Below are 25261 nucleotides of genomic sequence, written 5' to 3'. Positions count from 1 at the left end.
GATGGGCTGCGCTTGGCACCTGACATCGATCTGATATACACAATCATTTGTGAACGCTACTCTTCTTCAATCCGCAAATAATTGAAATGTTTCAAGCAAATCCTTGTTCGATGTCCTGTCCATTGGATGGGAAACCAAAATTATCAGAAATACCTTGTTATCGTAAATTTTTATCGTTTTCCATCTAGAGTATAAATTGTTTTGCAAATTGTAGCTGAAACTTGATCGTGTAGCTTATCTTACCAATATCTACGAACATTATCTAGCTCGAATCCGGGTCAAGTGGGAACAAACATGTTTTAACAACTATAAAAGCCACATTTATGACTAAATCTTACTGAAACATTGTCCGAAACTTATTTTTAAATCTTTAAAATATCTAGGCAAAGCTCGATTCTGGGTTGTGTGAGGTAAAACAAACAGGTCACGAGGTCAAATCTTAAAAGAAATGTATTACCACTATAGAATCCACTTTTATGACTCTTTGAATCATATTCAGAATGTTTATCTTGACAATATCTAGGCCACGTTTCAATCATGGTTAAAATAAAAAATAGTACACCAGGTCAAATCTTTGGGAAAAACAACACTTCAATTACTCTTATGACACGAAGCTTATCAACTTTGAACGTTTTATATATAGAACGGATGTGTCAAATTTCAAAATTGCATCATACGAATTTTTTTTAATTTAAAAATAAAAACCCGATTCGGACATGCAGTATCCGTTACGGATCAGGGATTCTTTAAATTGTATTTAGAAATATTTACGCAAATCTATAGTTTCATTTCATAAATCCCATGTCAATTCGTCAATTTAGTTTTGAGAAAATACAAAAGAAAACTGCCCAATTAGAAAAATTGCACAGTGTGTAAAGTATGTACAAATAATTACTATTTTCAGTTGATAATTGTCTTAACCGATGAAGCATGAACTAGTTGATAAAGAAGCCTGAGAACTGCGTGTGACACCATCCGTGAATGGTACCAAGGTGCCCATCAATGTAGTTTGTATCAGTTCGGATCCATACGTCGTCACCTTTAGCAAGCTCAATGTTCCAGAACTCGCTTACAGTGGTGAAACGTCCGTTGCCATAAATAGCCATTCCCTCAAAGTGTTCGCCGTTCTTGACAAGATTGAGATACAAAGCATTCGAATCCAGGACCATGACAGACAGATGAAAGCCGTAGACGCCGTCCATGGGAGCTGTGAAAATTCCCGTCGTCCGTTTGTACGAATTTCCGGTATTTGTATACACCTGGTCGAACACAATCGTTTGACCATGCCCGATATTGATTACGTCCTGTGCCGAAACGCACGCAGTGAACGCTACACTTGACACCTCCGCTAAAAAGAATGCCATCTACGTTATTGATTTACCATAATAACAATTACTAGTAATGATTAAGATATAAAGGAATTAATAACAGTGTCCATGTTTTTCATAAATTGACAAGATAAATGTGAATTTATCATATTACACATATACATATGCATACCCTGTGAAAAGGTGTTGCCATTTCTCCTGTCCGATTGTATTCGAATTATAGCTGTACTTGTAAATAGTACAATACTACATATGTCAAACATAAAATACCTTGTCGGGTTTGAATATGTTTGGATACATTATGAGCTGATGTCTGCAGTGCTTGTAAGCGCTGCTCCATTTTCTGTGCAAATAATAAGTATAGCCTCATTTTTATTGCATCGACACCATAATAAACAAAGCAGACAGCTGATGCTCGAATAAACTTTCGTTGATTAATGCTTTTGCTTTAAAAAGATATCACCTTATAACTTAAACGAATTTATTGAAAAGACTGGTTTAAATGACTGATGTATGCCATAAGCAGAATAAATAACTTCCAAAAAAAGACATGAAAACAGACCTCAAGTTTTTCCTGTTGGTCCACTATTTTGCCGGTAAGAACGCGCATTGTCTCTGATACGGTGGTATTTGTTATCCGCATTCCGCTTGTCTCAATCGAAATAATATTACCCCAGCCTAACAAAATGATCATAACAACATCCGTTGAAAGCATTTTGGAAACGAACAAATGTACACACAATGCAGTCAACCGGTAATGTTTATTTGGTTGTTATCAAAATACTCTGGAATGACGAAGAGTGCTAAAAATCCACCTATGAAGACTTTTGAATACTTCACATATGTCGGCAGTCCCATGACCTTGTGCACTAAGACACTGCTTTTGGCACGCTTTTAAGGACATTGATGCCACATAACATCTGCTGTAAAGTTTTGTAGTTATGCGTTATTGCAGTATAATTATAGGTTTCACACAAAATATGCCACGTTTTCACCGTTCATTACTTTAATTCATTGCAGGGCCGTACGCAGGAATTTTGACTGGGGGCCCAACCAGGGAGGGTGCGGGAAGGGCCTTCCCGTGCGGGAGGGGTCTTCGCCCCCTTTTTTTAATTTTGCACTTTTCAATGTGAGTTTTAATGCTTAACAAAACTTATTTTGTAACATAAATTTATGGATTATAACAAGTAAATCAACACCTTTCTGAAGTATAAAGCTTTAAATATTGGTGTGAACAGCATTTTCAGAAATGTATGATATTTGATGAAGAAGGAAAGCAAACTTTGAATATCAAAAAGCTTTTTAAACAAAAATATCATAAAGTATGACTGGCATATAACCATAATACTATTTTCTCTTCGAATTCAAGCCTCCTCTAAAGTTTCAAAGTAAATTCCTCATAAAATGTTTATCATCTACTACACAGTTTTATTTTCACCACCATCAACACAGATAAACCATCAAAATTGTCAACAACTGTGACATTAGATTCGACCTTTTTCTATATTAACCGTTTTCCGTATTTTTTTTTACAGAACTATGTCAGATATTAAGCTATTTTTTGGTATGCGAGTCTACCTACATGACCGAAAGATAAAGTGTGAAATTCAGTCCAGCCCATCGATATTTGGCGAAGTTATGGGCCTTGGATTTAAATTTTCACTATAATAACCGTTTTCCTGAGGGTTTTTCACAACTCTTTCAGATATTAAGCTGATTTGTATGCCACCGGTAGGGTGGCATATGGCAGTTGGACTGTCCGTCCGTCAGCCCGGCATTTCATTATCCAGACTTATTTTCAAAACGGTTTAAGATATTGACCTGATATTTGGTGTGTGAGTCTTCCTATAAGACTTTCGTATGAAGTATGACTTTCGTTCCGGTCCAGTGATTTTGGGCGAAGTTATGGGACTTGAACTTCGAAAAATTGTCATTTATCTTTTGTAAATATAAATTTAAAAAATATGGAGTTCTTGGGACCGTCAACCGCGATTGACGAAAAAAGAAAAGTTCTAAAATACCGTATTTTTTACAATTATAAGTTTATATTGATTTAAATATCACGACTGGTATATTACATCATTTAAAAATAGTATATATTTTTAGTATATTCGGCAATAAAATTTCGCGGTGGGAAATCGAAAGTACATCACGAAAATAGGTAACATAACGATATACGCACTTTAAATATCGCAAGTAGATCACGGAGCGTATATTGACTTATCTAGAGTCCGTCAGTAGATTGATCATTTTATGTATAAAATATATACAATTCACTACGCATGCACAATTTTAATTCATGGGTTTACCACGTGACGATGATGATCAATATACTTGCGTTATTTATAGTTAACTGGGAGTTACCTGGTACACATATCCAGTAAAATTTTCTAACCGAATTATAAAAATATGAAAACTTAACAACTTTTTTTCAAGTAATGTTATATACCAGTCGTCATATTTTAATCAATATAAACTAATAATTGTGCTTTTTTTTCGTCAATCTGGTTGACGATCCCTTAAAGAAGTATTGTATCTATCAATGTCAGGTTTGTCGCATGCTGCAGCAAATATCACTCAGCTATTAACGGGATTATACCGATGGACCAAATAATTGGCATTATGGCTGCATTTAAAATATCAACTATTTAAGTTGAAGCATAAACTAAGATGTTAATCATAAAAAAACACGCATTCATTTAACTAATACATAAACTAGTAATAGTTAATGAAGACAATACGTTATTCATAATAATGTGATTTTGATAATTTCAGTAGATTCAAATATATGAATCTATTAATTAAGCGCACTCAGCTAGTGTATAAAATACATAAAATATTATGTCAGCCTTCACATATTTGTCAAACAACAAGATGAAGATCAGTAAATACAATTCTTTGGGACCGATTAATCGCAATCAGTGCAATCTGTCATCACCATTCAACAAGCTGATTATCTCTGTCTGATCTAGTGATTAATCCTTTATACCTTACTCCATATTGATGCTGAAGTTTATCACACACTGTGAACATTTATTCACACTCTTGTAAAGTATCAGCTTGCAGTGGTCTGGAAGAAGGTATAAATCTCTACTTCCCATCTTCAAGTCATTGTGATCTAAAATCTCGTCGAATAAAAGAGTTAACATTAACCGTTCTTACTCTCTACGATGGCCGACAAAGTTGATCTCATGAACCGCGATCCCAATCACCTGAACGATCACATCAAGGTTGGTTTAAAGATTATAAATCCTTTTCTTAACTTGGTTAAAATCGGTATTTAACATTTGCTAATACGTTACTGCAAAAATGTTAGTGTACAGTATGTAAATGATACATGTCACGTTGTTTTTAAAGTTATTAAGCTAAATGCCGTTTTTTACTAAGATAATATGAATACTACATTAAATATTAATTTAGTGTTAAATATCATACATTTTTCACCTTATTTATAGGTCCAATTCGAAGACGTCCTCGCAGAACCGGAAGGAGCGCACTCGATCGACTGCGTCTGGAAGCTCGCGTACACGTGCTTCTCGTGCTGGCTCGGACTCTGTTACAAGATTTCTACGCTATTGTGTGGGATCTGCATCGCCGCTGAGTGGGGCTGCGAGTTCGCCTCAGTCGCCTTCTACCATGTCTGGTTCATCACTCCGATGTTAAAGATGTGCGAGATGAACTGCGCCGTTTTCTCAAAGATGACTCGCACGTGTCTCTCGTGCTGCATTGAGCCGTGCTGCGAGGCGTGTGGTCAAATCTTCCATAATTTCAAGAAATAGATACTTTATTAGAATAGTGTGCATGAAAACTAAATTATTTGTTAGTTACCTTTATGTATGGTCAGCAGAAATGTGTAATACATTTTATAACTTTATAATATCATTTTTGTAAAAATAAAATTTATATTGTATTGCCAATTTGTTTTTTGTGACTATCTTTTCTCGTGTTTGCAAATCCGCCAAGTTTTGTTTACTTTGGTTGAAAGATTAAGATAAATTAAAGATTAAATTTTACAAAAATACGAATTCATTTACATACAGCATAAACCTAAAAATGTAATAAAAGATGCATGTTTATGTCGGAGCATAACAAATGATGAACGGTCACAAAATATACTCAATATACATAACTTACTCTGCATAACCATGTTTGTGATAGGAGTGTAACTCAGATATATACATGTATATGAAGAGATATCACAATGTTTGCGGTAGGCGTGATACTCAGATATCTGAATGTATCTTAAGAGGTATCGCATTGTTTGTGATAGGAGGGTTACTCAGATATATGCGTGTATCTAAAGAGATATCACAATGTTTGTGAAATGAGTGATACTCAAATATCTGAAAGTATCAGAAGAGATAACGCAGTGTTTGGGATAGGAGGGATACTCAGATATCTGAATGTATCTAAAGAGGTATCGCAATATTTGTGATAGGAGGGATACTCAGATATCTGAATGTATCTAAAGAGGTATCGCAATATTTGTGATAGGAGGGATACTCAGATATCTGAATGTATCTGAAGAGGTATCGCAATATTTGTGATAGGAGGGTTACTCAGATATCTGAATGTATCTGAAAATATAACGCAGTGTTTGTGAAAGGAGTGTAAATCAGATATCTAAATGTATCTGACGAGATATTGCAATGTTTGCGATAGGCGTGCTAGTAAGATATCTGAAGATATCTTAAGAGGTATCGCAATGTTTGTGATAGGCGTGCTACTCAGATATATGAGTATATCTGAAGAGATATCACAATGTTTGTGATAGGCGTGCTACTAAGATATCTGAATGTATCTAAAGAGGTATCGCAATGTTTGCGATAGCGTACAACTCAGAAATCTAAATGTATCTGAAGAGATATCACAATGGCTGTGATAGGAGGGATACTTAGAAATCTGAATGAATCTGAAGAGATATCGCAATGTCTGGATTTAGTTAAGGCAATTACATAAGAAGCCCCACTTATCCGGTGAGGTGCCAACAAAACAAACTCACATGCTTCCGGGAATGGTTATTGAACCCGGTCCGTTAGTCGAGAACCGTGTGTTGCAACCACAATGGTCACCTGACAGTACTCCGGAGTATTTCTGTGTAGATACAAAGATATATCTTCAAGGTATTTGACCCACAAACCAAGCCCATAATCGGCGAAAACATATAGATATTGTTTTCGTCAGGTTTTTGCAAAAGAAGTCAGAAATACGCGAATCATTTTAAACAAACAACTTAGTTTAAGCTTTATTCGCCTTTATTGTGCTGTCAGGTGACCATTGTGGTTGCAACACGCGGTTCTCGACTTACGGACCGGGTTCAATAACCAGTCCCGGAAGCATATGAGTTTGTTTGCTGGCCACCTCACCGGATAAGTGGGGCTTCTTATGTAAGAATGCTTGAATGCATTCCCGATCCATACCTTATGCAACCTTAAGCACTAACGAACATTCCAAAGTTAGAAATAATCACATAGTGTTAGAAGAACCTTCTCAGTTTTTTAAATATCCAGTTTAATATTTGTTTCGGCAAAAAACACATGTACGTGCATTTTTTAACTGTTTTCTCCGTAACACTGTATAGTTTTACATTTTAAAAGCGCTCGTCGTGAAATTCAAGATTCCCAATTTAATGCATAAGAAAAGGAAAACGGAAATTTAAGTAGTGAACAAGATATTGTATTTTGGAAGCTATTCCCGGCGTAACAATCAAATTGAGGCAGCGATTGTACGCGCCACGACTCGAGTAAACCTTAACTTGCAGATATGGCTTTAGGAAGTTGCATTGTTTCTTAGCTAATATCACCACATTCGATGACACACATAGTTGTTCTGAACAGTACTATAAAGAACTAAAGAAACTGAACAGAACAGGTTTATATGGTGGCAAAGAGGTGACATTCATTCCTCTTTTTTCTATCTTGTTCCCACGACATACTAACTTGAGGGAACGACTTACTTACTCATGGGAACGAGTAGTTTTGTCGTGGGAACGAGATAGAAAATAGAGGAGTGCAAAATGCTCAACTCGTTTGTTTGATGCATCCATATTTATTTACTGTACCGCTCTTTTTTTCATTAAACTCCTCTTTATATAGATTTTCATCCCATTTTTCTATAACGTTCCCTCAAGTAAGTAAAAAGTTTCAACGACATAGCTAACTCGTTCCCACGAGTTAGTAAGTCGTTCCCTAGAGTTAGCATGTCGTGGGAACGAGAAAAATAGGGTAGCAATATAAAAAAAGAAGAGTGAATTTCACCTCTAAGCCACCGTAGGTTTAGTGTAAAATATGAGAAGTTTGACGAAGATCTAGTGATTTGTTGCTGAATTCGCCATACTAATATAACAATTATATTACTGGAAGCTTAATGCCTGCCACTAGCGCCTTACTAATAGTACTAACTCATTGTGATTCTCATATTTTTATTTGTAAAATATATATTGAAAAAAAATGTTCTTTTATAGGAGGAAATTACAATAATTTGCAGCAAATTACAAATAAATTGTTTTCACATTAAATTTTATCCAAGAGTCTATTTCTTGAAACTGTGGAAGATTTGTCAACACGCCTGCTGCACGATGAGAGAACAAGAGGCACGCGCGGGGGTCAACACGGCGCAGTTCATCTCGCACATCTACAACTAGACATGGCAGAAAGCGACTCCGAAGAATTTCCATGCTCACTAAGCGGCGATGGAGATGCCTCCGAAGAATGTAGACATCTCGTAACAGAGGTACGAGAAGTACGTGTAAGCGAGCTTCCAGGCTCAATCATTCCAGTGAGTTCTGCTAGAACGTTCTTGAATTGAACCTAAAAAAATGCATACAGGGAAAGAAATAAATAGCAACAGAAACAATTGATAATGTTTAATCCCCCACTGAATTTTTGTGATAAAAAGAAATATAAGGGCAAACTTCTTTGAAATAAAATTACTCTAAATACAGTGTATTTATGTTATGATATAAATCTATAATCACTTGTAATCAAGCCATTCCGTTAGATATACAGTTGTAACCTTTTTTCATCAGGTAAGAACACAATTTAATATAATAAATCACAAACCTTAATGTGATGGTCCAATATTTCGACATCATGGCTTATCAGAGTAACTTTGTTGTCCATTGTAAAAAGTCAGAATTTTACCGCAGACTAGGTTTGGGGTCACAACGCCATGAAACATTGAAAAGAGGCATTTATACTCGGCACATTGACACTGAAAGCTGAGGTGTGACACGTGTGATTAAACATTCGCAGGGTGTGATAAAACACCAGCATCCGAATGGAAATGGAGTATTGGGGTTGAATAACTCGATCAGATAGAGATTTACCAGCGTGTCTATGACAGCTTCCCCTAATTGTGACAATCGGTTAGAGAGACGTGTTTTCAGTGAATTTAACCTAGATTGACAAGGATGATTCAAATCACGATAATTAAAACTAACCAACAAATAGATGTATTACGCACGTACAATTTTATTTATTTTACTTCAAAAGTTAAAAGCAACATACATGTTTATCAATCACATACTAATTAAACATTTTGTGGATGAATTTTTTAGTAAATATTAACATAACTTAAATGATGGTTGGGGGAAAAAAACAGAGTCCAATCTAAAACATGTGTACCCTAATATTTTTCTGCTTTGATGGTATATTGTATGTATGTCAGTCAGCTCAAATCAAATCAAATCAAATTTTATTTTAAGTCGGTACATGTGTAACAAAGAAACATTAGCTATGAATAGCTAAATGATACATAATCAATCCTATAGACTATTAAGACATGAGGTATTTAAAACAAATATATTCATGCAGAGACAAAATTTAAAGAACCGGCAGACTACAAACATCACAAATACAATTGGCAGAAATAATGCATTAAATTAAAATTTGTGTTGAAGTTGCTGATCTTGACAGCTGATATATAATTATAGAGGTATGTGTATCTTCATTTTGAAATTTTATAGATTATAGTAAGAAAGGTGGCCATTCCATGTAACTTGACATTAAGCATTTTACAAATTAATTAAGTTCAGTTAAAAAAACACTGCAATGCCAACCAGGGTTTGCATATAAGATGCACAGACATACAATTTAAACGGAAAAAAACTCCATCGAATTTCGAGTAAATGACAGAAAAAGACTTTCCTTTCGTAGTAATGGTGATCTTGACAGTGACACGATTTGCCAGAAAAATTGCACAGTGTGTAAAGTATGTACAAATAATTACTATTTTCAGTTGATAATTGTCTTAACCGATGAAGCATGAACTAGTTGATAAAGAAGCCTGAGAACTGCGTGTGACACCATCCGTGAATGGTACCAAGGTGCCCATCAATGTAGTTTGTATCAGTTCGGATCCATACGTCGTCACCTTTAGCAAGCTCAATGTTCCAGAACTCGCTTACAGTGGTGAAACGTCCGTTGCCATAAATAGCCATTCCCTCAAAGTGTTCGCCGTTCTTGACAAGATTGAGATACAAAGCATTCGAATCCAGGACCATGACAGACAGATGAAAGCCGTAGACGCCGTCCATGGGAGCTGTGAAAATTCCCGTCGTCCGTTTGTACGAATTTCCGGTATTTGTATACACCTGGTCGAACACAATCGTTTGACCATGCCCGATATTGATTACGTCCTGTGCCGAAACGCACGCAGTGAACGCTACACTTGACACCTCCGCTAAAAAAGAATGCCATCTACGTTATTGATTTACCATAATAACAATTACTAGTAATGATTAAGATATAAAGGAATTAATAACAGTGTCCATGTTTTTCATAAATTGACAAGATAAATGTGAATTTATCATATTACACATATACATATGCATACCCTGTGAAAAGGTGTTGCCATTTCTCCTGTCCGATTGTATTCGAATTATAGCTGTACTTGTAAATAGTACAATACTACATATGTCAAACATAAAATACCTTGTCGGGTTTGAATATGTTTGGATACATTATGAGCTGATGTCTCCAGTGCTTGTAAGCGCTGCTCCATTTTCTGTGCAAATAATAAGTATAGCCTCATTTTTATTGCATCGACACCATAATAAACAAAGCAGACAGCTGATGCTCGAATAAACTTTCGTTGATTAATGCTTTTGCTTTAAAAAGATATCACCTTATAACTTAAACGAATTTATTGAAAAGACTGGTTTAAATGACTGATGTATGCCATAAGCAGAATAAATAACTTCCAAAAAAAGACATGAAAACAGACCTCAAGTTTTTCCTGTTGGTCCACTATTTTGCCGGTAAGAACGCGCATTGTCTCTGATACGGTGGTATTTGTTATCCGCATTCCGCTTGTCTCAATCGAAATAATATTACCCCAGCCTAACAAAATGATCATAACAACATCCGTTGAAAGCATTTTGGAAACGAACAAATGTACACACAATGCAGTCAACCGGTAATGTTTATTTGGTTGTTATCAAAATACTCTGGAATGACGAAGTGTGCTAAAAATCCACCTATGAAGACTTTTGAATACTTCACATATGTCGGCAGTCCCATGACCTTGTGCACTAAGACACTGCTTTTGGCACGCTTTTAAGGACATTGATGCCACATAACATCTGCTGTAAAGTTTTGTAGTTATGCGTTATTGCAGTATAATTATAGGTTTCACACAAAATATGCCACGTTTTCACCGTTCATTACTTTAATTCATTGCAGGGCCGTACGCAGGAATTTTGACTGGGGGCCCAACCAGGGAGGGTGCGGGAGGGGCCTTCCCGTGCGGGAGGGGTCTTCGCCCCCTTTTTTTAATTTTGCACTTTTCAATGTGAGTTTTAATGCTTAACAAAACTTATTTTGTAACATAAATTTATGGATTATAACAAGTAAATCAACACCTTTCTGAAGTATAAAGCTTTAAATATTGGTGTGAACAGCATTTTCAGAAATGTATGATATTTGATGAAGAAGGAAAGCAAACTTTGAATATCAAAAAGCTTTTTAAACAAAAATATCATAAAGTATGACTGGCATATAACCATAATACTATTTTCTCTTCGAATTCAAGCCTCCTCTAAAGTTTCAAAGTAAATTCCTCATAAAATGTTTATCATCTACTACACAGTTTTATTTTCACCACCATCAACACAGATAAACCATCAAAATTGTCAACAACTGTGACATTAGATTCGACCTTTTTCTATATTAACCGTTTTCCGTATTTTTTTTTACAGAACTATATCAGATATTAAGCTATTTTTTGGTATGCGAGTCTACCTACATGACCGAAAGATAAAGTGTGAAATTCAGTCCAGCCCATCGATATTTGGCGAAGTTATGGGCCTTGGATTTAAATTTTCACTATAATAACCGTTTTCCTGAGGGTTTTTCACAACTCTTTCAGATATTAAGCTGATTTGTATGCCACCGGTAGGGTGGCATATGGCAGTTGGACTGTCCGTCCGTCAGCCCGGCATTTCATTATCCAGACTTATTTTCAAAACGGTTTAAGATATTGACCTGATATTTGGTGTGTGAGTCTTCCTATAAGACTTTCGTATGAAGTATGACTTTCGTTCCGGTCCAGTGATTTTGGGCGAAGTTATGGGACTTGAACTTCGAAAAATTGTCATTTATCTTTTGTAAATATAAATTTAAAAAATATGGAGTTCTTGGGACCGTCAACCGCGATTGACGAAAAAAGAAAAGTTCTAAAAAACCGTATTTTTTACAATTATAAGTTTATATTGATTTAAATATCACGACTGGTATATTACATCATTTAAAAATAGTATATATTTTTAGTATATTCGGCAATAAAATTTCGCGGTGGGAAATCGAAAGTACATCACGAAAATAGGTAACATAACGATATACGCACTTTAAATATCGCAAGTAGATCACGGAGCGTATATTGACTTATCTAGAGTCCGTCAGTAGATTGATCATTTTATGTATAAAATATATACAATTCACTACGCATGCACAATTTTAATTCATGGGTTTACCACGTGACGATGATGATCAATATACTTGCGTTATTTATAGTTAACTGGGAGTTACCTGGTACACATATCCAGTAAAATTTTCTAACCGAATTATAAAAATATGAAAACTTAACAACTTTTTTTCAAGTAATGTAATATACCAGTCGTCATATTTTAATCAATATAAACTAATAATTGTGCTTTTTTTTTCGTCAATCTGGTTGACGATCCCTTAAAGAAGTATTGTATCTATCAATGTCAGGTTTGTCGCATGCTGCAGCAAATATCACTCAGCTATTAACGGGATTATACCGATGGACCAAATAATTGGCATTATGGCTGCATTTAAAATATCAACTATTTAAGTTGAAGCATAAACTAAGATGTTAATCATAAAAAAACACGCATTCATTTAACTAAAACATAAACTAGTAATAGTTAATGAAGACAATACGTTATTCATAATAATGTGATTTTGATAATTTCAGTAGATTCAAATATATGAATCTATTAATTAAGCGCACTCAGCTAGTGTATAAAATACATAAAATATTATGTCAGCCTTCACATATTTGTCTAACAACAAGATGAAGATCAGTGAATACAATTCTTTGGGACCGATTAATCGCAATCAGTGCAATCTGTCATCACCATTCAACAAGCTGATTATCTCTGTCTGATCTAGTGATTAATCCTTTATACCTTACTCCATATTGATGCTGAAGTTTATCACACACTGTGAACATTTATTCACACTCTTGTAAAGTATCAGCTTGCAGTGGTCTGGAAGAAGGTATAAATCTCTACTTCCCATCTTCAAGTCATTGTGATCTAAAATCTCGTCGAATAAAAGAGTTAACATTAACCGTTCTTACTCTCTACGATGGCCGACAAAGTTGATCTCATGAACCGCGATCCCAATCACCTGAACGATCACATCAAGGTTGGTTTAAAGATTATAAATCCTTTTCTTAACTTGGTTAAAATCGGTATTTAACATTTGCTAATACGTTACTGCAAAAATGTTAGTGTACAGTATGTAAATGATACATGTCACGTTGTTTTTAAAGTTATTAAGCTAAATGCCGTTTTTTACTAAGATAATATGAATACTACATTAAATATTAATTTAGTGTTAAATATCATACATTTTTCACCTTATTTATAGGTCCAATTCGAAGACGTCCTCGCAGAACCGGAAGGAGCGCACTCGATCGACTGCGTCTGGAAGCTCGCGTACACGTGCTTCTCGTGCTGGCTCGGACTCTGTTACAAGATTTCTACGCTATTGTGTGGGATCTGCATCGCCGCTGAGTGGGGCTGCGAGTTCGCCTCAGTCGCCTTCTACCATGTCTGGTTCATCACTCCGATGTTAAAGATGTGCGAGATGAACTGCGCCGTTTTCTCAAAGATGACTCGCACGTGTCTCTCGTGCTGCATTGAGCCGTGCTGCGAGGCGTGTGGTAAAATCTTCCATAATTTCAAGAAATAGATACTTTATTAGAATAGTGTGCATGAAAACTAAATTATTTGTTAGTTACCTTTATGTATGGTCAGCAGAAATGTGTAATACATTTTATAACATTATAATATCATTTTTGTAAAAATAAAATTTATATTGTATTGCCAATTTGTTTTTTGTGACTATCTTTTCTCGTGTTTGCAAATCCGCCAAGTTTTGTTTACTTTGGTTGAAAGATTAAGATAAATTAAAGATTAAATTTTACAAAAATACGAATTCATTTACATACAGCATAAACCTAAAAATGTAATAAAAGATGCATGTTTATGTCGGAGCATAACAAATGATGAACGGTCACAAAATATACTCAATATACATAACTTACTCTGCATAACCATGTTTGTGATAGGAGTGTAACTCAGATATATACATGTATATGAAGAGATATCACAATGTTTGCGGTAGGCGTGATACTCAGATATCTGAATGTATCTTAAGAGGTATCGCATTGTTTGTGATAGGAGGGTTACTCAGATATATGCATGTATCTAAAGAGATATCACAATGTTTGTGAAATGAGTGATACTCAAATATCTGAATGTATCAGAAGAGATAACGCAGTGTTTGGGATAGGAGGGATACTCAGATATCTGAATGTATCTAAAGAGGTATCGCAATATTTGTGATAGGAGGGATACTCAGATATCTGAATGTATCTAAAGAGGTATCGCAATATTTGTGATAGGAGGGATACTCAGATATCTGAATGTATCTGAAGAGGTATCGCAATATTTGTGATAGGAGGGTTACTCAGATATCTGAATGTATCTGAAGATATAACGCAGTGTTTGTGAAAGGAGTGTAAATCAGATATCTAAATGTATCTGACGAGATATTGCAATGTTTGCGATAGGCGTGCTAGTAAGATATCTGAAGATATCTTAAGAGGTATCGCAATGTTTGTGATAGGCGTGCTACTCAGATATATGAGTATATCTGAAGAGATATCACAATGTTTGTGATAGGCGTGCTACTAAGATATCTGAATGTATCTAAAGAGGTATCGCAATGTTTGCGATAGCGTACAACTCAGAAATCTAAATGTATCTGAAGAGATATCACAATGGCTGTGATAGGAGGGATACTTAGAAATCTGAATGAATCTGAAGAGATATCGCAATGTCTGGATTTAGTTAAGGCAATTACATAAGAAGCCCCACTTATCCGGTGAGGTGCCAACAAAACAAACTCACATGCTTCCGGGAATGGTTATTGAACCCGGTCCGTTAGTCGAGAACCGTGTGTTGCAACCACAATGGTCACCTGACAGTACTCCGGAGTATTTCTGTGTAGATACAAAGATATATCTTCAAGGTATTTGACCCACAAACCAAGCCCATAATCGGCGAAAACATATAGATATTGTTTTCGTCAGGTTTTTGCAAAAGAAGTCAGAAATACGCGAATCATTTTAAACAAACAACTTAGTTTAAGCTTTATTCGCCTTTATTGTGCTGTCAGGTGACCATTGTGGTTGCAACACGCGGTTCTCGACTTACGGACCGGGTTCAATAACCAGTCCCGGAAGCATATGAGTTTGTTTGCTGGCCACCTCACCGGATAAGTGGGGCTTCTTATGTAAGAATGCTTGAATGCATTCCCGATCCATACCTTATGCAACCTTAAGCACTAACGAACATTCCAAAATTAGAAATAATCACATAGTGTTAGAAGAACCTTCTCAGTTTTGTAAATATCCAGTTTAATATTTGTTTCGGCAAAAAACACATGTACGTGCATTTTTTAACTGTTTTCTCCGTAACACTGTATAGTTTTACATTTTAAAAGCGCTCGTCGTGAAATTCAAGATTCCCAATTTAATGCATAAGAAAAGGAAAACGGAAATTTAAGTAGTGAACAAGATATTGTATTTTGGAAGCTATTCCCGGCGTAACAATCAAATTGAGGCAGCGATTGTACGCGCCACGACTCGAGTAAACCTTAACTTGCAGATATGGCTTTAGGAAGTTGCATTGTTTCTTAGCTAATATCACCACATTCGATGACACACATAGTTGTTCTGAACAGTACTATAAAGAACTAAAGAAACTGAACAGAACAGGTTTATATGGTGGCAAAGAGGTGACATTCATTCCTCTTTTTTCTATCTTGTTCCCACGACATACTAACTCGAGGGAACGACTTACTTACTCATGGGAACGAGTAGTTTTGTCGTGGGAACGAGATAGAAAATAGAGGAGTGCAAAATGCTCAACTCGTTTGTTTGATGCATCCATATTTATTTACTGTACCGCTCTTTTTTCATTAAACTCCTCTTTATATAGATTTTCATCCCATTTTTCTATAACGTTCCCTCAAGTAAGTAAAAAGTTTCAACGACATAGCTAACTCGTTCCCACGAGTTAGTAAGTCGTTCCCTAGAGTTAGCATGTCGTGGGAACGAGAAAAATAGGGTAGCAATATAAAAAAAGAAGAGTGAATTTCACCTCTAAGCCACCGTAGGTTTAGTGTAAAATATGAGAAGTTTGACGAAAATCTAGTGATTTGTTGCTGAATTCGCCATACTAATATAACAATTATATTACTGGAAGCTTAATGCCTGCCACTAGCGCCTTACTAATAGTACTAACTCATTGTGATTCTCATATTTTTATTTGTAAAATATATATTGAAAAAAAATGTTCTTTTATAGGAGGAAAGTACAATAATTTGCAGCAAATTACAAATAAATTGTTTTCACATTAAATTTTATCCAAGAGTCTATTTCTTGAAACTGTGGAAGATTTGTCAACACGCCTGCTGCACGATGAGAGAACAAGAGGCACGCGCGGGGGTCAACACGGCGCAGTTCATCTCGCACATCTACAACTAGACATGGCAGAAAGCGACTCCGAAGAATTTCCATGCTCACTAAGCGGCGATGGAGATGCCTCCGAAGAATGTAGACATCTCGTAACAGAGGTACGAGAAGTACGTGTAAGCGAGCTTCCAGGCTCAATCATTCCAGTGAGTTCTGCTAGAACGTTCTTGAATTGAACCTAAAAAAATGCATACAGGGAAAGAAATAAATAGCAACAGAAACAATTGATAATGTTTAATCCCCCACTGAATTTTTGTGATAAAAAGAAATATAAGGGCAAACTTCTTTGAAATAAAATTACTCTAAATACAGTGTATTTATGTTATGATATAAATCTATAATCACTTGTAATCAAGCCATTCCGTTAGATATACAGTTGTAACCTTTTTTCATCAGGTAAGAACACAATTTAATATAATAAATCACAAACCTTAATGTGATGGTCCAATATTTCGACATCATGGCTTATCAGAGTAACTTTGTTGTCCATTGTAAAAAGTCAGAATTTTACCGCAGACTAGGTTTGGGGTCACAACGCCATGAAACATTGAAAAGAGGCATTTATACTCGGCACATTGACACTGAAAGCTGAGGTGTGACACGTGTGATTAAACATTCGCAGGGTGTGATAAAACACCAGCATCCGAATGGAAATGGAGTATTGGGGTTGAATAACTCGATCAGATAGAGATTTACCAGCGTGTCTATGACAGCTTCCCCTAATTGTGACAATCGGTTAGAGAGACGTGTTTTCAGTGAATTTAACCTAGATTGACAAGGATGATTCAAATCACGATAATGAAAACTAACCAACAAATAAATGTATTACGCACGTACAATTTTATTTATTTTACTTCAAAAGTTAAAAGCAACATACATGTTTATCAATCACATACTAATTAAACATTTTGTGGATGAATTTTTTAGTAAATATTAACATAACTTAAATGATGGTTGGGGGAAAAAAACAGAGTCCAATCTAAAACATGTGTACCCTAATATTTTTCTGCTTTGATGGTATATTGTATGTATGTCAGTCAGCTCAAATCAAATCAAATCAAATTTTATTTTAAGTCGGTACATGTGTAACAAAGAAACATTAGCTATGAATAGCTAAATGATACATAATCAATCCTATAGACTATTAAGACATGAGGTATTTAAAACAAATATATTCATGCAGAGACAAAATTTAAAGAACCGGCAGACTACAAACATCACAAATACAATTGGCAGAAATAATGCATTAAATTAAAATTTGTGTTGAAGTTGCTGATCTTGACAGCTGATATATAATTATAGAGGTATGTGTATCTTCATTTTGAAATTTTATAGATTATAGTAAGAAAGGTGGCCATTCCATGTAACTTGACATTAAGCATTTTACAAATTAATTAAGTTCAGTTAAAAAAACACTGCAATGCCAACCAGGGTTTGCATATAAGATGCACAGACATACAATTTAAACGCAAAAAAACTCCATCGAATTTCGAGTAAATGACAGAAAAAGACTTTCCTTTCGTAGTAATGGTGATCTTGACAGTGACACGATTTGCCACAAATGCAATACCAAGCTCAGTCAGCATGTATGTTGACATATGTTATATGTATGCCATATGTATGCACACTTAGTAACAGTGACCTTGGCATTGACCTAACGGTCTAGAAATGCAAGGTTTTCTTGAAAACTTGCTTCATCTTGGTCGGGCATTGCAAATTAATGTTATTGATCGGCAAACACAAACATTTGTATCCAACGGTTTATTGACAGGTCCTCTTGCGTCTTCACGACTGCATATATCGATAGACCACGTCGATGTCTGCATTTCAAACACAGGTCTGCCCCTTACGCCATCTGCTTCTTCCACCTCCGGTGCGCCCGTCTCTCATCCCACGGTCCGAAGATTAAGTGTATAAACGTGTAATCCGGCGGGTCATCCAAGTTCAGTGGGACAGCGGGATATTCTAGGAGACAGGGGGAGAGGACGTCTGACTCAAGGGATAGCGGTTCTCGCTGGATTAGAATAGACATCCGTAGAAGTTCTCCTATCCATCTTTAAAGCCAGAAGGTTGTTGAAGTATTCAAGAAGTTCTTTTTCGGGAGACCCTCGCCCGGTCGCAAGGCGCACGCTCCAGTGATAACCGGGGGCAAACACAAACCATAACCTAAATACTTAAAGTACCAAAGGGCATTTTTCTGCTTCATTGCAGATCAGAATGTTTGTCCCTGGTCAGTGATAATTAACATTAAGACATATATTATTTTGTTAAATAAATATGTGATGTAGAGAAAGAGATTTGGAATTTTAGTCGACCAATAGTATTTATGAACACTACATTCTCTGAAAACATATCGACCCAATTTCTTAGTTTGTGACCTAGTTAAGACACTTATGGCATCGGCTTCCGCATAAAACCTCATTCGCCAAGCGATATTTGGCTAACAGACTTTAGAGGTAAGAACACGCAATTATTGAGACGCTCAAACTGATTTTAACTTTTATCCGATTTTTTACGAATGCAAAAAAACGGAAATTCGGAAAAGCAACCTCATTCATATTAAAAGAATAAGTGTTATTTTTGTAACAATTATAAATGACTTGTACATCAATCGGCATGCACTTCTTTATCATGTTTTGTGTTTTATACCTCTTTTCAAAAAAATACGGAATTAACAAAAGAAAATAAAATCTTCGAATTTAGAATGCACTTTCCGATTGAACTACACTGTAGTCCTATTTAATCAAACGTCAATTTGCCACTGTTTATTAGCTTCGCGCAGTTTTAAAAATATTCAAGTAAAATCTCGATGGTCAGCTGATCTACGAAATAGTTTCATGGCCAAATTTTGCCCATAGAACCATTTTAACCGTACTAAGAGGACTAGTGTCTGTAAAGCCGGTCCCATACAGATGCCGGATCAACACGGTTCATATCCAGGATGATTCGGAATGTAAAGCGTGTAGCCGCCGTGTCGCTCCGTGTAGGTTCTGGGACGTCCGGGAATGTCCTTGGCGCACCAGGAGGCCAACACGGCAGTTTTGGAAAGTTCAATACTGCCGTGTTAATCCGTGACAATGCGGGATGGCTCGTTTAGGTTGAAAACAATATCTTGATTGCTTAAGCGAAGCTCTGACAGAGAAATTGAAAATTCGCGAAAAACATTTATCGCGATAACTAACATCGGGGACAGAAACCACTGTCTTTCGGGTCGCACATAGCACCATCTCCAAACAGGCCTGCGATGCATACTTGTAGAATTCGCTGAGGAACCAATGCCCTGTCTTGATGAGTAGAAGATCGTCCAGCAGTTCGGCGACCTATAGCAGTTGCATTTCTATGTGGTTGTATTTGACGGGAAGCACATCGCCGTACATTGTCCTCGGTGTGGTAGCTCCTTGTACTACAAATACAAATGTATATGAAATCCATTATCCTCATGGCCTTATGTGGCATTTTGATGTTTTATATATGCATAAGAGGATGCACCTTCGTGATTTGCTGAATGATGGAATCACCGAAAATCAACCTGCTTTTATACAAGTTATTGTCGGTCCGGCTTAGATCGGGTTTGGTCCGTATAGATGCCGTGTTAGTCCGTGTCGTTGTCGTGCAGGTCCGTGTTGGTTCTTGTTTATCCGTGTCTCTTCCGTGTGGGTCCGCGTGTGGGTCCGTAGCTCTGCCGTGACTGTCCGGGACAATCCGTTTGGGCGCCGTTTAGATGGCGTGTTGCTGCCGGGTTTTGGTCCGTGTGGATGCCGTGTTGTTATCGGGATGATGGTCTTTGGAAGACCGTCGACGCTCAAAAATTCCAAAAGGCCAAGGACCGTCCCGGTACTTGATCGGGGGGGGGGGGGAGACGCGGTGCGATCCGGGACTGCCGCGTCCATCCGTACTTATATGGGACTGGAGCTTGAATTGAAACTGCCCTACTTGCATTTGAGGTAGGGAAAGAATGACTTACTCTTATTTGATAACTAATCTCCGCCCTTCACAAATTGAATGTCCGGGCAGCGTTCTTTGATTCGGACTCTAGATCACCCTTTCAACAGTCCAAAATTATACAAACAGCCACACCGGGTCCGACTCCACAGCCATTAAAAAACAAGTCTTGTCATGGAAGGGCCATGAAATATACTGCGAATTATTCAAGGGAAGAATGTCGTTTAAACTAATAAAAGACCTAGATGATCCTCGTTACAGTAATAAGCCTCGTTATGGGAAAATAGGGCTTAATACATTGAGTAAAGTATCGTCCCTGATTAGCATGTGCAGTACGCACTGGCTAATCTGTGACAGCACTTTCCGCCTAAACCAGATTTCTGTTTATAATAGACTCCGTTAACACGAAATATTCCATATAAGCAAAGTGTTGTCCCTGAGTAGCCTGTGCAGACTGTACAAGCTTATCTGTGACAACACTTTACGCACATGCATTCAGCCCTGTTGTCACAGCACGGGACTCATAAGAACCTCCAGACTGGATCAATTGTAAGAACAGGGCGTGATTTAAATCAGCTTCGTAAAGAACAATTGTAAATTGAAATTTGATGCCAAACACTTAACATCTGAGACATGTAGTTTCAGAGAATAAAAATAAATTGTGTCCATAACCTATTTTTTATGAGACTTCCCTGGGACATGGTGAGAAATATTATCTGAACATGAAGCCGCCTCATACAGTCAGTGTATCCCTCGAAATGGTGCCTTTTGTTTGAAATGTTCACAATACAATTAAGGGTAATACATTCTAAAAAATAACTCCATTGTGAAATATTGACAATATGCGCTAATGCACATGTAGATATAATACTCTATAAAAAAATATTAATTGAATAGCACAAATCTCAAGTGAAACTCTTTTTATACATATACTTGCAGTTACCGTGACCCGTGAGAAATCTGAATGTATCTGAAGATATATCGGAATGTTTGTGATAGGCGTGCTCCTCAGATATCTGAATGTGTCAGGAGAGATATCGCAATGTTTCTGATAGGCGTGCTACTCAGATTACTGATTGTATCTGAAGAGATATCACAATGTTTTTGATAGACGTGCTACTCAGATATCTGAATTTATCTGAAAAGGTATCGCAATGTTTCTTGTAGGTTTGCTACTTAGATATCTGAATTTTACTGAAAATATATCGCAATGTTTGTGATAGGCGTGCTACTTAGATATCTAAATGTATCTTAAGAGATCTCGCAATGTTTGTGATAGGCGTGCAACTCATATATATGAATGTATATGGAATGACGAAGTGTGCTAAAAATCCACCTATGAAGACTTTTGAATACTTCACATATGTCGGCAGTCCCATGACCTTGTGCACTAAGGCACTGCTTTTGGCACGCTTTTGAGGACATTGATGCCACATAACATCTTCTGTAAAGTTTTGTAGTTATGCGTTACTGCAGTATAATTATAGGTTTCACACAAAATATGCCACGTTTTCACCGTTCATTACTTTAATTCATTGCAGGGCCGTACGCAGGAATTTTGACTGGGGGCCCAACCAGGGAGGGTGCGGGAGGGGCCTTCTCGTGCGGGAGGGGTCTTCGCCCCCTTTTTTTAATGTTGCACTTTTCAATGTGAGTTTTAATGCTTAACAAAACTTATTTTGTAACATAAATTTATGGATTATAACAAGTAAATCAACACCTTTCTGAAGTATAAAGCTTTAAATATTGGTGTGAACAGCATTTTCAGAAATGTATGATATTTGATGAAGAAGGAAAGCAAACTTTGAATATCAAAAAGCTTTTTAAACAAAAATATCATAAAGTATGACTGGCATATAACCATAATACTATTTTCTCTTTGAATTCAAGCCTCCTCTAAAGTTTCAAAGTAAATTCCTCATAAAATGTTTATCATCTACTACACAGTTTTATTTTCACTACCATCAACACAGATAAACCATCAAAATTGTCAACAACTGTGACATTAGATTCGACCTTTTTCTATATTAACCTAAAGTTTCAAAGTAAATTCCTCATAAAATGTTTATCATCTACTACACAGTTTTATTTTCACTACCATCAACACAGATAAACCATCAAAATTGTCAACAACTGTGACATTAGATTCGACCTTTTTCTATATTAACCGTTTTCCGTATTTTTTTTACAGAACTATATCAGATATTAAGCTATTTTTTGGTATGCGAGTCTACCTACATGACCGAAAGATAAAGTGTGAAATTCAGTCCAGCCCATCGATATTTGGCGAAGTTATGGGCCTTGGATTTAAATTTTCACTATAATAACCGTTTTCCTGAGGGTTTTTCACAACTCTTTCAGATATTAAGCTGATTTGTATGCCACCGGTAGGGTGGCATATGGCAGTTGGACTGTCCGTCCGTCAGCCCGGCATTTCATTATCCAGACTTATTTTCAAAACGGTTTAAGATATTGACCTGATATTTGGTGTGTGAGTCTTCCTATAAGACTTTCGTATGAAGTATGACTTTCGTTCCGGTCCAGTGATTTTGGGCGAAGTTATGGGACTTGAACTTCGAAAAATTGTCATTTATCTTTTGTAAATATAAATTTAAAAAATATGGAGTTCTTGGGACCGTCAACCGCGATTGACGAAAAAAGAAAAGTTCTAAAATACCGTATTTTTTACAAGTATAAGTTTATATTGATTTAAATATCACGACTGGTATATTACATCATTTAAAAATAGTATCTATTTTAAGTATATTCGGCAATAAAATTTCGCGGTGGGAAATCGAAAGTACATCACGTAAATAGGTAACATAACGATATACGCACTTTAAATATCGCAAGTAGATCACGGAGCGTATATTGACTTATCTAAAGTCCGTCAGTAGATTGATCATTTTATGTATAAAATATATACAATTCACTACGCATGCACAATTTTAATTCATGGGTTTACCACGTGACGATGATGATCAATATACTTGCGTTATTTATAGTTAACTGGGAGTTACCTGGTACACATATCCAGTAAAATTTTCTAACCGAATTATAAAAATATGAAAACTTAACAACTTTTTTTCAAGTAATGTAATATACCAGTCGTCATATTTTAATCAATATAAACTAATAATTGTGCTTTTTTTTTCGTCAATCTGGTTGACGATCCCTTAAAGAAGTATTGTATCTATCAATGTCAGGTTTGTCGCATGCTGCAGCAAATATCACTCAGCTATTAACGGGATTATACCGATGGACCAAATAATTGGCATTATAGCTGCATTTAAAATATCAACTATTTAAGTTGAAGCATAAACTAAGATGTTAATCATAAAAAAAACACGCATTCATTTAACTAATACATAAACTAGTAATAGTTAATGAAGACAATACGTTATTCATAATAATGTGGTTTTGATAATTTCAGTAGATTCAAATATATGAATCTATTAATTAAGCGCACTCAGCTAGTGTATAAAATACATAAAATATTATGTCAGCCTTCACATATTTGTCAAACAACAAGATGAAGATCAGTGAATACAATTCTTTGGGACCGATTAATCGCAATCAGTGCAATCTGTCATCACCATTCAACAAGCTGATTATCTCTGTCTGATCTAGTGATTAATCCTTTATACCTTACTCCATATTGATGCTGAAGTTTATCACACACTGTGAACATTTATTCACACTCTTGTAAAGTATCAGCTTGCAGTGGTCTGGAAGAAGGTATAAATCTCTACTTCCCATCTTCAAGTCATTGTGATCTAAAATCTCGTCGAATAAAAGAGTTAACATTAACCGTTCTTACTCTCTACGATGGCCGACAAAGTTGATCTCATGAACCGCGATCCCAATCACCTGAACGATCACATCAAGGTTGGTTTAAAGATTATAAATCCTTTTCTTAACTTGGTTAAAATCGGTATTTAACGATTAAATTTTACAAAAATACTAATTCATTTACATACAGCATAAACCTAAAAATGTAATAAAAGATGCATGTTTATGTCGGAGCATAACAAATGATGAACGGTCACAAAATATACTCAATATACATAACTTACTCTGCATAACCATGTTTGTGATAGGAGTGTAACTCAGATATATACATGTATATGAAGAGATATCACAATGTTTGCGGTAGGCGTGATACTCAGATATCTGAATGTATCCTAAGAGGTATCGCATTGTTTGTGATAGGAGGGTTACTCAGATATATGCATGTATCTAAAGAGATATCACAATGTTTGTGAAATGAGTGATACTCAAATATCTGAATGTATCAGAAGAGATAACGCAGTGTTTGGGATAGGAGGGATACTCAGATATCTGAATGTATCTAAAGAGGTATCGCAATATTTGTGATAGGAGGGATACTCAGATATCTGAATGTATCTAAAGAGGTATCGCAATATTTGTGATAGGAGGGATACTCAGATATCTGAATGTATCTGAAGAGGTATCGCAATATTTGTGATAGGAGGGTTACTCAGATATCTGAATGTATCTGAAGATATAACGCAGTGTTTGTGAAAGGAGTGTAAATCAGATATATAAATGTATCTGACGAGATATTGCAATGTTTGCGATAGGCGTGCTAATAAGATATCTGAAGATATCTTAAGAGGTATCGCAACGTTTGTGATAGGCGTGCTACTCAGATATATGAATATATCTGAAGAGAT

At 36.1% G+C, this 25261-nt stretch overlaps 3 protein-coding genes across 5 annotated transcripts; 2 read left to right on the top strand and 1 right to left on the bottom strand.

Moving 5' to 3' along the window:
* Nucleotides 1-432: 432 nt before the first annotated feature.
* On the bottom strand, nucleotides 433-10923 carry LOC127845690 (complement C1q-like protein 4). 3 transcript variants are annotated; one of them, XM_052376775.1, is made up of 3 exons: nucleotides 10554-10923; nucleotides 1599-1671; nucleotides 433-1348 (listed from the first exon to the last, which is right to left on the bottom strand). In XM_052376775.1, the coding sequence occupies exons 1-3, from the start codon at nucleotides 10704-10706 to the stop codon at nucleotides 936-938; spliced, it is 639 nt and encodes a 212-aa protein (XP_052232735.1). In that variant the 5' UTR covers nucleotides 10707-10923; the 3' UTR covers nucleotides 433-935. The 3 variants fall into 3 exon arrangements, with proteins under 3 accessions (XP_052232735.1, XP_052232734.1, XP_052232733.1); XM_052376774.1 differs by lacking the exon at nucleotides 10554-10923 and adding an exon at nucleotides 1891-2117; XM_052376773.1 differs by lacking the exons at nucleotides 433-1348; nucleotides 1599-1671 and adding exons at nucleotides 9523-10010; nucleotides 10262-10334 and having other exon boundaries at nucleotides 10554-10911.
* Nucleotides 4388-5161, top strand: LOC127845691 (caveolin-1-like). The gene is made up of 2 exons (XM_052376776.1): nucleotides 4388-4558; nucleotides 4784-5161. The coding sequence occupies exons 1-2, from the start codon at nucleotides 4499-4501 to the stop codon at nucleotides 5105-5107; spliced, it is 384 nt and encodes a 127-aa protein (XP_052232736.1). The 5' UTR covers nucleotides 4388-4498; the 3' UTR covers nucleotides 5108-5161.
* Nucleotides 10924-13051: 2128 nt separating the features above from the next.
* Nucleotides 13052-13771, top strand: LOC127845692 (caveolin-1-like). Its single transcript, XM_052376777.1, has 2 exons — nucleotides 13052-13222; nucleotides 13448-13771. The coding sequence occupies exons 1-2, from the start codon at nucleotides 13163-13165 to the stop codon at nucleotides 13769-13771; spliced, it is 384 nt and encodes a 127-aa protein (XP_052232737.1). The 5' UTR covers nucleotides 13052-13162.
* The last annotated feature ends 11490 nt before the right edge of the window (nucleotides 13772-25261 follow it).

The sequence above is a fragment of the Dreissena polymorpha genome, chromosome 9 (assembly GCF_020536995.1).
Source record: "Dreissena polymorpha isolate Duluth1 chromosome 9, UMN_Dpol_1.0, whole genome shotgun sequence".
In the NCBI taxonomy this organism is placed as follows: Eukaryota; Metazoa; Mollusca; class Bivalvia; order Myida; family Dreissenidae; genus Dreissena; species Dreissena polymorpha.
Note: the sequence above shows the minus strand (reverse complement) of the source record. Positions and strands in the feature narration are given on the sequence as shown.